We start from the raw sequence: 11,703 nt of genomic DNA on the forward strand, positions 1-11,703 counted from the left end.
AAAAGGTTGTCTACCAAAAAACAAACAAAACCCATGGCCATCAAGTCAATTCTGGCTCCTAGCGACCTTGTCAGACAGAACAGACACCTCGTATCTCCCAGGCCAGAGAGCAGACTGCCACGTCTTTCTCCTCCAGAACAGCTGGTGGGTTCTGACGCTGACCTTGAGGTTAGCAATGAGAGCCTAACCTAGTGCCGCCAGCATGCCTCTTAGCATGGCTTGGAAAACAAATTCCTGGCAAAGAATTTTAAAATTATATCCAAGAACAGGTGCCATGGGATCTTAGTAGATCATGAAATGAATTCTATTATTAGAACAAATTTTTTTTCTTAATCCAGTTAATTATTTTTCTTAATCCAGCTAATTATTTAGGGAGGGAGGGGGGGAGGTTGGGACTTAAAGTCTAATAATTTTCCGTTTTATTCCATAAATCCAGGGGCTTGTGTAACTAACTGAGTTGCACACATTTGCATAGCAAACTACCCAATTTCCAGGTGCACATATTTGCATAGTCTATTACCCTATTTCCAGGTGTATCAATGAATCATTTATGAGCTACACTGCAATTCAGCTTTTATAGTCAGTTAAGTCACACACACACACACACACCCCGCCACATGCAACAGATTTGGACCATATATACTCGTGTATAAGCCGAATTTTTTTAGCACATTTTTAATGCAGTTTTTGTGGTAAAATTAGGTGCCTCGGCTGATATTCGGATCGGCTTATACGGTATATACGGTAAGTGATTCCATCACATCTCTGGTTAGGAGGAAGAAGACTACAGGAGCAGAGCTGGGGAAAGGCTGCAGATGAACAAGCTCACCCCCACACCGGCACACGTGTGTGCTCCGCTCATGCATGGCGGCTCAAAGACGTCTCTTTCACCTGCCTCACTCACTTCTGTGTTTAGCTTTGAGAGATTGGAGTGGGCTGAGCCAGGACTGAGCACAGGGAATCCCAGGAGCCGGGCAAGATGGCTGAGCGAGACCAGAGCACGTGCATCGGGGTTGAGGGGACTTGCCCTTACCTTTCTTCCTAATCACAGGGATTGCATTAGATTCCCAAGGGCACCTAGCCAGTCTGGAGAGTGCTTTAATCAAACCAAAGACATGCCAGGAATTGTCCTCAAACCCCCAGCTTAGTATGATCCCGGGCCGTGTCCTGATCAGAAGAGGGTGATGGGCGTGATGCGTGGTGAGAGAAAGCCTGCCATTTATGTCTCAGATGGTGACAGTTGTGGCACCAGGATTTAAGGGAGTGGGCGTCGCCCCAGAGAGTGTCTCTTCCAGAGTTTCAAGGCCAGGTCAGATGGCTTTTCCCCGCGTGCAGCTGTGTTTCCTCTTCCTTCGGCTTTGTTGGCAGTTTTCCGATGACCTCTCTGCGATGAGTAGATGATTTGGAATTCCTTAATTCAAGCAGTCATTCCCATGATATTTCCTTTCATTTTTGTTTCCACTTCAGATAACTTACATACGACAAGAATATGAAACAAAATTCAAAGGCTTGATGCCAGCATCTCTGAGACAAGAACTCGAGGACACCATTTCCTCCCTCAGATCTCAGGTAATTCCTCGAGCCACAACTCCTTCCACGCATCTGGAGGGTGCCCATGTCTGGAAGGAAACTTAGAAACCAGTGTGCGTCTGCGTTGATGACCAGGATGCCCTGCTTCTTCCCTTAGGGTTTTTGTCCTTCTTCTTTGTCTTACTAGTTTAAGAACTTGTCTTCTCCAAGCATTTCCTTCAACTCAGACCACAAAGAGCCCAATCCTACCGCCACCACGTCGATGCCAGCACAGTAATGCTCTAGCGCAGCGGTTCTCAGCCTGTGGCTCGCGACCCCTTTGGTGGTCGAACGACCCTTTCACAGGGGTCGCCCAATTCAAAACAATAGCAAAATGACAGTGATGAAGTAGCAACGAGAATAATGTTATGGTTGGGGGACACCACCACACGAGGAACTGTCTGAAAGGGTCGCGGCCTGAAGCAGGTTGAGAACCAGTGCTCTGTAGGTTTCCGAGACTGTGAATCTTCATTGGAGCAGGTAGCCGTCCAACACCGAAACCACATTGCCACCTGAGCTTCTTACTTCGTACAAGCCGCCCTTGAAATGGAAAAATCCAGTTCTGGTAACTGTTCATCCACTCACAGTCCATGTTCCAGGGCGGCCTCACCCATGTCTGCTTGGTGCCAGGCCCAAAAGGCCATCCCTAGGCCCGTTGCTGACGCCTCACTGCGAAAGAGCCCAGAGAGAGCAGAAGCGCACTTCCCACTGGAAGCATTGCAATTGCAGATTGTTCCGTGTGGTTGTTGGAAACAGCAAGGCATGCTGTGAGTAGGAAGAGGAATGATGACAAGGAGTCCGGTCAGAGGAAGTATGTCTTGACATGACACACTTTATCGGGTGGGCTATCGCGGTAGTAGGTATATCATTTTCCTGCCTACCAAAGGCCCCCGGAAGTAATGCTGTTAGTTGGATGCCATTGAGTCGGTTCCCCTATGCTCCACAGAACGGAGCGCTGCCCGGGCCTGCCCCAGCCTCACCCTGTCCCCCTGCTTGAGTCACTGTTGTGGCCATGGTGGCAGTCCATCTTGTAGAGAGCCCTCCTCTTTGTCACTGCCCCTCCGTTTCAACAAGCATGCTCTTCTCCAGGGACCAGTCTCTCCTGACAACCTGTCTGAAGTAGGTGAGACCAAGTCTCACCATCCTTGCCTCTGATAGAGGATCACTCTGGCCAAACTTCTTCCAAGATAGTAATAATGCAGATGTGCACATGACTCTGTTGCATGAAGGGGACCTTGGTTTTCAAAACTGTGTAACATGTGCCCAATATGTACACAATAAAATGGTAGTTTATAAAATGTAACGTGAGGGATTAAATTGCTCTCACTTTACATAAAACTAAAAACTCCCTGCCATCCAGTCGATACCGACGCATAGCAGTCCTATCCAACAGGGTGGTGTCAGACACCTCTAGGACCTGAGACTGTAACTCTTCACAGGAGTAGAACACCCATCGTTCTTCTGTTAAATTTGGATAACCATTTTAAAATTCCAACATGCCTTTTCCTTTTTTGCATTTGGATTGTTTGAATGGTTTGCACATTACTGGTTCAATCTGTTTTTAACTTGAGCATGATAAAGCATCCGTGCTATTGGAGAACTGCTAACCGCAAGGTCGACAGTTCAAAGTCACTAGCCACTTTCCTGGAGGAAGATGCAGCCGTCTGCTCCCGTAAAGATTTACACAGCCTCAGAAGCACTGTGCACGGTCCTATGAGTTGGGCATGATTCAGGGGCGCTGGGCAGGGTTTGGGGGCATTACTGTGTTTCCAAATCCAAGCTGTACCTTTTCCTGCAAACTAAAACACAACACTCCTTTGCTGCCCCAAGAACGAGAAAGGGCTTCTTTCATTTCCATGTCAAGAAAAGTACCGGACTCATCAAAAATGCTCAGTAAACATATTTACAAACAAATAAAATGATTTTTGATGGCATTTACATAAACTCGAATACAAACCAAACTCACTACCATCGAGTCCACGCTGACCCTAGGGGACAGGGTAGACTCCCCTCTGTGAATTTCCAAGATGTAATTGTTTACAAGAGTTGAGAGCCCCATCTTTCTCCCTCGGAGCCTCGGTGGTTTTGAACTGCTGACCTTGTGTTTCACAGCCCAGCTTGTAGTCACTGCCACCAGGGCTCCCTCTGAACTCTGAAACACAAGATTAAACACAAGCGTCCAATTGATTTGCCCCTCGGGAACTGGCCTGTGAGGAGAGCATGCCTGGTGTGGCCAGTGTGGCTGCTGACCTTTTCAAAGGAGTCCCAGAGGAGGGCCTCAGCAGAGAAAGGGTTAAGTGGTCTTCAGGGACCCGCCCCCGCCCTCCTCCTACTGTGGCTCCAGGAGGAAGGCTTTCTGAGGGTCAGCTGTGTACCACCTGGCACCTTCAGAGGAGTTTTCGTGTTTTTTGTTTTGTTTTGTTTTGTTTGTGTAAGGAAAAAAAAAAGGCAAGAAATCCGATATCCACCTGCAGGGCTTCTGTTATCATTCATATCGTTTCACTGTAATAGAAGCCACTCCGGCCTCCTCCGACTGCATGTTGACCCAGGAGGAGAGCGCTGCCCCCTGCGTGGGGCCCTCCCAGTTGGCAGCTGCGTGGAGTCGCCGGCCATACAGTGAGCAAATTTAGTTTGGAAGCACAGGTGCTTGTGTTTTTCGAAGATTGTTGGGATTCCTGCCCCATAAGCCTGGAGGGAGGGGTCCAAGTCCGTATACCCCATGCATCTGTCCGAAAGGTTGAATTGTCCCCTGGGCCGTTTGAGCAATCTGCGAGAGGTAACAACGGGGGCATAGGACAAACACACAGAATCGCAGGGACCGCTTCGGCGGGTGCCCGGTTGGGGAGAGTGCACTGCCTCCCCCCGTTCCAGCACATTCTGCATTCTGCCAGCTGTACTCTTGCATAACTGTATTTCAGGATCAGCCGTTGCCATGGTTTCTGCGCAGACCAAAGAAGCGAGAGTAAACAATTCCGCAACGAACAAATACCACTGACACTTGATTGCGTGGAGCCATGTTGTGAGTGCTCCGAGAGCCGTTTCCTTTTGGAAATGGTGCAAGGGGCTTGGCAGTTTGTACCCACACCGGTGTCTGTAAGGGGCCCTGGCAGTGCCACGGTGTAGCCATCGGGCTGCTAACTGGTTCGAGCCCATCCGCTGCCCCTCAGGAGGCTGTCTGCTTTCGGGTGGATGGGCGGGCTCGGTGCCCCTGTACCGGTGGTTGCTGTGAGTCCGACTGAACTCTGCAGCAGTAGGTTTGGTTATCGGTATCTGTGAAAGGCCCTGGCCGAGCAGTGGATCAATCACTGAGCTGCTAACCCCAGGGCGGTGCTCCACGAGAGAGAGCTGTCAGGTGCAGTAAAGATCTACAGTCTCGGAAACCCCAAGGAGCAAGTCTTCTCTGCCTTCCGGGTCATTCTGCATCAGAATCAGCTCGATGGCAGTACATTACAGGTAGCTGGACTGTTGTAGACGTGTGCACCTTAAAATAACCGACTTGACCTTGTGAAGGGCCAGTGTAAGTACTCTATAGTAAGATATACAGCTTCTTAGCACCCAGCTCAGCACCCCACCCCCACCCCGAAGGGCAGCGCCTGCTCTGAGCTCTGCAGAGGACTGATTCCACCCTTGCTCCCCCGCATCCTCATCACCCTGAGAGGCAGCTGTCAGGAACCTCACTTCACAGATCAGATACCAAGTGCTTAAGTGGCTGACGTAGAGCCAGCAAGGCCAAGCCAGAATGGAAGGCGGGTTGTTCGGACTCCAGACAAAATGGGGGTTCGTTCCATGAGAAAATCATGGCCCTCAACTTCAGGGCGTCCCCAGGAGAGACTGCACTTTCCAGAAAGCAGTCCGTTCCTTTTCTTCTGTTCACTTCTTCATTACTGAGGGAGCGCAGTGCAGCTCCATGCCCAGCCCGGCGAAAGGCCCTGGGGATTCGAAGATAAACAGACATCATCCTGCCCCGGAAGAGCCCTCAGGTTTGGGGGAGATGGATGCAGACAGATCACCACAAAGCAGTGCAGTAGGTGCTAATAATAGAGTCCAGGGGACCAGAGGGGGCCCACCAGGGCTGGGAGGAGAGGAGCCGCTGGGAGGGGGTGCAGAATTCTACAGAAGAGGCTGCGTTAGGACTGACTCCTGGAGGAGAACCAGGAATCAGCCGCTAGGCGCACATTCCAGCAGAGGTGTGAAAGACACAGTGTCCCGGGAAGCAGCGCTGGGCAGAGGGTGACAAGAGATGGTGTGGCAAAGATAGGCTGAGACTGTACCAGGACACCCTGGGACGGGAGTTAGGACAGAGTTCTATAATCACTGGTGGGTACCTCAGTGGGAGGGTGTCAGTCTGGGTACATTAGAGAAACAAATCCTTAGAAGCTCATGTATAAGAGAGAGTTTTATATAAAGGGTAAGTGCACATCAAGAAAACATCCCAACCCAGTGCTTCCCAAACCCACAAGTCCAACATTAACACCAATCCACAAAGTCCTCCTCCATCTCACAAAACACACACAATGATGGCGACTGCAGGAGGAAAGCTGAATCAGTGAATGTGTAAGCATCTCAGCGCTGGCAGGGGTCTCCACACGGCTGCTCCAGCACCTAGGGCTGCAAGGGGGTAGCTCCATGTGGCTTCTCCTCAGGGATGTCTTGCAGGAAGTCAGCCTTGCCAGATCAAGCAGGGAACTGGCTAAGGCAGCTGCACCCTGGTCCGACCATCAAAAAGCAAGAGACCCAAGAACTAGAAAGGCGAGGCTCACTGAGCCATGTATCCCTCCGCCCTTCAATTAACCCCACCTGTGTTTGTCGACCAGATTGACACAATAAACTAACTACCTCGGGGGGGGGGAGATGTGACACCACCCCCCTCCCCGTCATGGGCATCCCACTGACCCTCTGAGTCTGACCTCAGGCCTGTCGGAAATGGAATGGAAAGCTCCCCTCATGACTTGCCCCTTCCTGACCCTGAAGCCACCTGGGCCTCTCCTCATGCCAAGTGTCTTTCCTAGGTGAGCTTTCTGCAGAAGCGAGCCTGTGTCCTTCAAGAGGAGCTGACCACCTACCAGAGCCGAAGGTACTGCTCGGGGCCAGGCGGCCCTCCTGATCCATCTGTGTGACTTGCCCTCGCCACTCTCCCAGCAGGGGGCTCGAGCCTTCATGGAAATGCTCAACCGCATCTAAACCAGATAGATTCTCGGGCCATAGGCTGTCCATGAGCAGGCCCCCGCCCCCTGCCACCCCACACCGCCCGCCCCGAGCTGAGGAGAGGAAGGAACTGCAGGTGCACAGCAGGTCTCCCTGCAGGACACACAGCAGCAAGTGGAGAAGCTGCCTTCCTCTCAGTTGGGAGACAAGGCAACCCTTCATTTAAAGCGGCAGGCGCCTTCAAAGTCCATCTCCCAGGCAGCTTGGCACCAGTGCAGGTGTTCTCCAGCCCAGACGAGGCAAACAGCTTGGTGATGTCACAGCCCTCGCGTGGGCTTTGGTGCTCATGGCGGCCTCTTCAGGGATGCCCGAGACCTTTCTAGTCCAAGGGACCCAGTGAATCCCGGGCCTGGGCTGTGTCTGCCTGCTGCCAAGAGCAGCCACCCTGGGCGACTTAACCACACAGCCTTCCTGACTGACAAAGAGTGAGCCACTTGTTGGGCACTGAACTTAAGTTACAAAAAACACTGCCATCCATTCAAGGCTGACTTAGATTGACCCTGTGAGTTTCCGAGACTAACTGTTTATAGGAGTGGAAAGTCCCATCTTTTTCTGGAGGAGCAGCTGGTGGTTTTGAACTGCTGACCTTGGGGATTGCAGCGCAATGCATAAACACTGTGCTACCCGGTAAAGAGGTCATGAATTCTTTCCCTTTCCAAAGTACTTGATGTGGATCTTGGTGTCGATATGATCCAAAAACCACACCAAATTGCCATCAAGTCAACTCCCACTCACAGGGCCCCGAGAGGACAGAGTGGAACTGTCCCCCAGGGCTACCACGCTATCGTCGTTGGGAAAGCAGGCTGCCTCATCTTTTTCCTGCAGAGCAGCTGGTGGGTTCGAACCACCAACCTTGTAGTTAGCGGCTGAGCACTTAACCACTGCGCCACTGGGACATACACGATGAACTGTCTTCTTCAACCTTTTTCTATTTCTGGACACCGAAAACAAGCAAGCCATTGCGGCTGAGTCTATTGTCACTCGTCTTGCTCCCTAGAGAGAGTAAAACTGGGCCATAGGGCTTCTCAAGCTATCATCTTTGTGGAGGAGCCCTGGTGAGGCAATGGTTATAGCTGCTGCTAACCAGTAGGTCAGCAGTTCGAACCCACCAGCTGCTCCACGGGACAAAGAACTGGCAATCGGCTTCCGTAACCATGTATAGCTTTGGAAGTGCTGTGGGGCAGTTCCATTCTCCTAAGGCCGCTATGAGTCTGAATCAACTTGGCTTTGGCTTTGGGATCCTCACTGTAGCAGATGGTCACATCTCTCTCCCCTGGAAAGGCGGGCGAATCTGAACCACTAAGCTTCTGGCTAGCACCCGAGCAGGTGCTCTTTCCCCGCTGCTGGATACTGGTGACTTGGGGCATGTTTGTGTCATTGGAAGGCCTGGAGGAAACCCTAACTGAGCGTTCTGGTTTTCAGGTAACTGCACCGGAGATGGCGGTGGATCCCGTTGTGGGGGCTGTGCCGAGGGCGGCGACCAGCAGGTTTGAAGATCTGGATTCTGTGCACTGTCGAGCCCAGTGGCATAGTTTCAGTTTTGAAAGTATGTACTTAGGATCATAAAAACATGCGTCATTCACACTCTAGTAGGATAGTTTTATTCGTGTCCGCGTACTTTATTTTTTTTATTAGCTTTTTCTTGCCAGTTTCCATATCTGTGTGCATGTGTGCGCGCGCGCGCCGAGAATGGTTGATACCCGGAAAAGAAATGCGCTCCTGTGACTCTCCTTGTTCATGCTTTGGCCTAGGATTTTACCAGGCGCCGGTGATCAAAATCACGCATGTGGCGTCACACCCAAACATTTTCAACAAGACCGCGTTGTTTTCATGTTCGTGTTCACCTGTGATTAAAATATCATTTTGTACTTATCAAAATGATTTCTACTTTTTATTGCACCTCATTTGCTGAAGCCAGTGTGGCATATAGATGGTACTTTCCCCTAGGAAATACTGGCCACCCCAAATGGTCCTTTGGGGTGGGGGCTGGGAATCTTCTCTGATGTAGAAGATTAAGTCCACAGTGAGCGCGTGCAGTTGGTGGTTAGGCTCAAACCCGGTGCCACCCAGGCAGCAGTCTTGATCTCCAATCAGAGCCTGGCAGCAGAGGCTAACACGTGTCGGTGGCAGCGCTGCCATCTCGGTCCCTCTTGTACCATGGCGGTTTTCATTATCATCTCCATCTGCACTCTTTCAGGAGACCTGGAAATGTAGGGGTGTGTTCTGAGGGCACTCAACGTCCTGCCACCTGGTTTTAGAATATGCATTAGGCGGCCCCGTTTTCAGGAGGCTGCCTCGGCCAGGTGGACCGACCCCGTGGCTGCAGCAATGGACTCCGGCACAGGAACCACTGTGAGGCTGGCGCAGGACTGGGCAGTGTTGCATTCTATTGTACACAGGGTGGCTATGGGCAGGATTAGACTCACTAAGAGGCTCCTAGTCAGGGGAGTAGGGCATGCCTCCCAGGATTGGATGGTGGTGCCCAGCTCTGTGTCCACACCTGAACACCCATCACGCAGGTCTGTGCTGCTGGGTCAACCCCGATTTGCCAAGGAAGTTTTGCATTGCTGTCAGGGGACCAGCAGCCAGGAAGCAACTGATGCACCAAATTCTTGGACTGCACTGCGGTGCGTGCCACGGCCCCTTAGAGATACTTTGGAAAGATCTGGCCCCTGGGAAGGACGACAGTCATCTGGTTTACAGTAAGGACAGAAAGTTTATTTACACTTAGCAAAGAGAAAATATGTTTTCTCTTTCCCACATCCATCTCTGTTGTCTGCTGCCCAAGCATAAGTTGCCCTCTCTTGCTCTGTGACTGAAACAGGGAGATGGTAAGGAAGTAGCAGGTTTTCCGAGCCCAGCCCAAGCTGGGACTAGGAGCTGCATCACTACCCCTGATTCTGATACCCTCCGCCAGGTGAAAACGTCCAGAAGCCTGGCCTGATAGCTCCTCCAAGAATATGCATCTCGGTCTTTCCTGTAAGACCAGGGTTTTTGTATACAAAAAGGAGGGAAAGAAATAGCTCAAAGAATATTCAAGTAAAAGCAAAACCCATAGCAGTTGCCATCAAAGCCACCTGGCCACCGAGGACAGATGGTTCTCAGGCTGTGATTCCGTACTGAGTGGCAAGGTTATGCTCAAGTACTTCCGGGTAGATGGTTGAAAACAGGCGGAAGTTCCACAGAGTCCGCAAGTCAGGTTGTTAGCTGCTTGAAGGGAAAAAGACGGGTGAGTTGCACTGTGTGCTGGGATTGGAACCCCCACTCCAGAATGCTTGTTTCCCGCGGGTAAACATCAGCAGGTGTTTCGGAAAGTCGCCTGTCTGTCTTTTCCATCTTCCAGGGGTGACCCCCTGACATCCCCCAGATCCTGTTTTCGCACCAGAAGTGTGCCATGCCGGGTGTGGCTGAGAGTGAACCAAATGAACCGTGTGGTCAGTGTGATCGTGTGTGATAGGAGGAGATGAGTGTGCGAGCCAGTGGTGATTTTGCCAGAGCTTTCAGCGCAGGACAAGAAAGAAAAATTGCATCGGGCGTGTTTTGAAACGCTCTGCGGAATTGAGCGCCAAGGGTTTACATGCCTACTGGGAGAGAAAGCTAGTGCTGGGGAAATCTATTATAAACGTGGTGCCTGGTTGTAAAATCATCTTTGGATTTCATCCTCTCCTTTATCTGGTGGAAGATCAGTGGTGCATCACAAGTCCCTAATTTAGTTACATCTCAAGGTGGTGTTATTATTGGCGGTGGTACCTGAAGCCGCCACCTGTCCTCTCTGCATTTCAACATATAATTGTCCGCCGGGCTGGGGCTGAGAAAGCACTGGAATCGCGCCGAGCCCAAGAGAGGCTCTGAGATCCCCACGCCGTGGGCATCCTAGGTGTGGTCGCCAGTTCGCGGGGTCTATGAGGAGAAGGGTTGAGGAGGACACCGGGCAGTCATCACACGCATCATTGTCTTCTTTGAGTCCGCCATTTTCTGCGTCAGCCAGCCTTAAGCCCTCGCAGGGGGCTGACCTCTTGATTTTGCCCCCGCCCTGGTCAACAAAGAAGTGCTCAGAGGGCAGCTCTCCAGGGGACACAGGAAGACTAAGTTGGAGGGGACCCACGAGGGATGACTTGCCCTATAGTTTGTAAAAGAACGGTGATGTCTTCAGAGACGGGCATCTCTGCTTCTCGTGGGGAGCAAGCTCATTAAAGGGCTCCACAGAGAAAGTGCCGGCACTGGGAGTTTGAATTAACAATTAAGAGCTCTCCGATTGAAGTGCTCCACCACCCATAGAAAGCAAGGGTGATTTAGCTTTCTTTTTCTGAGTCAAAAGGAAAGGTAAAACATCAAAAATGGTGGGAGAAAAGTTTCAGAACACAAGGTCATTTTAATTCATACTTTCTTTAAAAGAGCTATCTCCACAGCTTTCATATTTTGTTCAGAAAGGTCGTTTCTTTTAAGCCTTGTCATTAAAGAGGGTTTGCTCTTTAAAGTGAATTATCAAAGAGTGTGGAAATTGCAAGTTACTGAAACTACAATACATGATCAATTTTAAGTCGGCTAACTAAAGCCTACTTAAAATTGGATGTGCTTTTTGTCCTGGCAGCCCCTTTGATAAAACCAGAAAAAGAAACATGGTTGGTCCATTCAAAGTAGGAAAGGAAGATAATTAGATGAAACTTTTTTTTTTTTTTAACAATTGAAGTGGTTCTTGGATTTGGAGACGTGATTAGAAAGCTGTGATGTAAGCTGTAATGGAATTTGAAAAGTAAAAGTGGAATAGCCTAGATTTTGACCTGTTCGGTATCAACATTCTTTGCTGTATTATTTTAATGGAATCAAACTTCATATCAGCTCATCTATGATAAAAGAAAGAAAGAAATTGGTAACCAGACTGGGATCCACACCTGGACCTAACAATACCCTTGAGTGGACAATTCAGTC

General features: G+C 50.4%; 1 protein-coding gene across 1 annotated transcript in view; it reads left to right on the plus strand.

The window, feature by feature from the left end:
* The window catches only part of CEP112 (centrosomal protein 112), a 462,158-nt gene extending 453,800 nt beyond the window's left edge, over positions 1-8,358 (plus strand). The window contains exons 26-28 of the mRNA XM_045299484.1: positions 1,468-1,569; positions 6,579-6,643; positions 8,197-8,358. Coding sequence (XP_045155419.1) covers positions 1,468-1,569; positions 6,579-6,643; positions 8,197-8,200 — 171 coding nt within the window. The 3' untranslated portion in view covers positions 8,201-8,358. The remainder of the gene's footprint in view (positions 1-1,467; positions 1,570-6,578; positions 6,644-8,196) is intronic.
* Positions 8,359-11,703: the final 3,345 nt, after the last annotated feature.

The sequence above is a fragment of the Echinops telfairi genome, unplaced genomic scaffold (genome assembly GCF_000313985.2).
Source record: "Echinops telfairi isolate 266 unplaced genomic scaffold, ASM31398v2 ScPeMD7_7458;HRSCAF=8496, whole genome shotgun sequence".
NCBI lineage: Eukaryota > Metazoa > Chordata > Mammalia > Afrosoricida > Tenrecidae > Echinops > Echinops telfairi.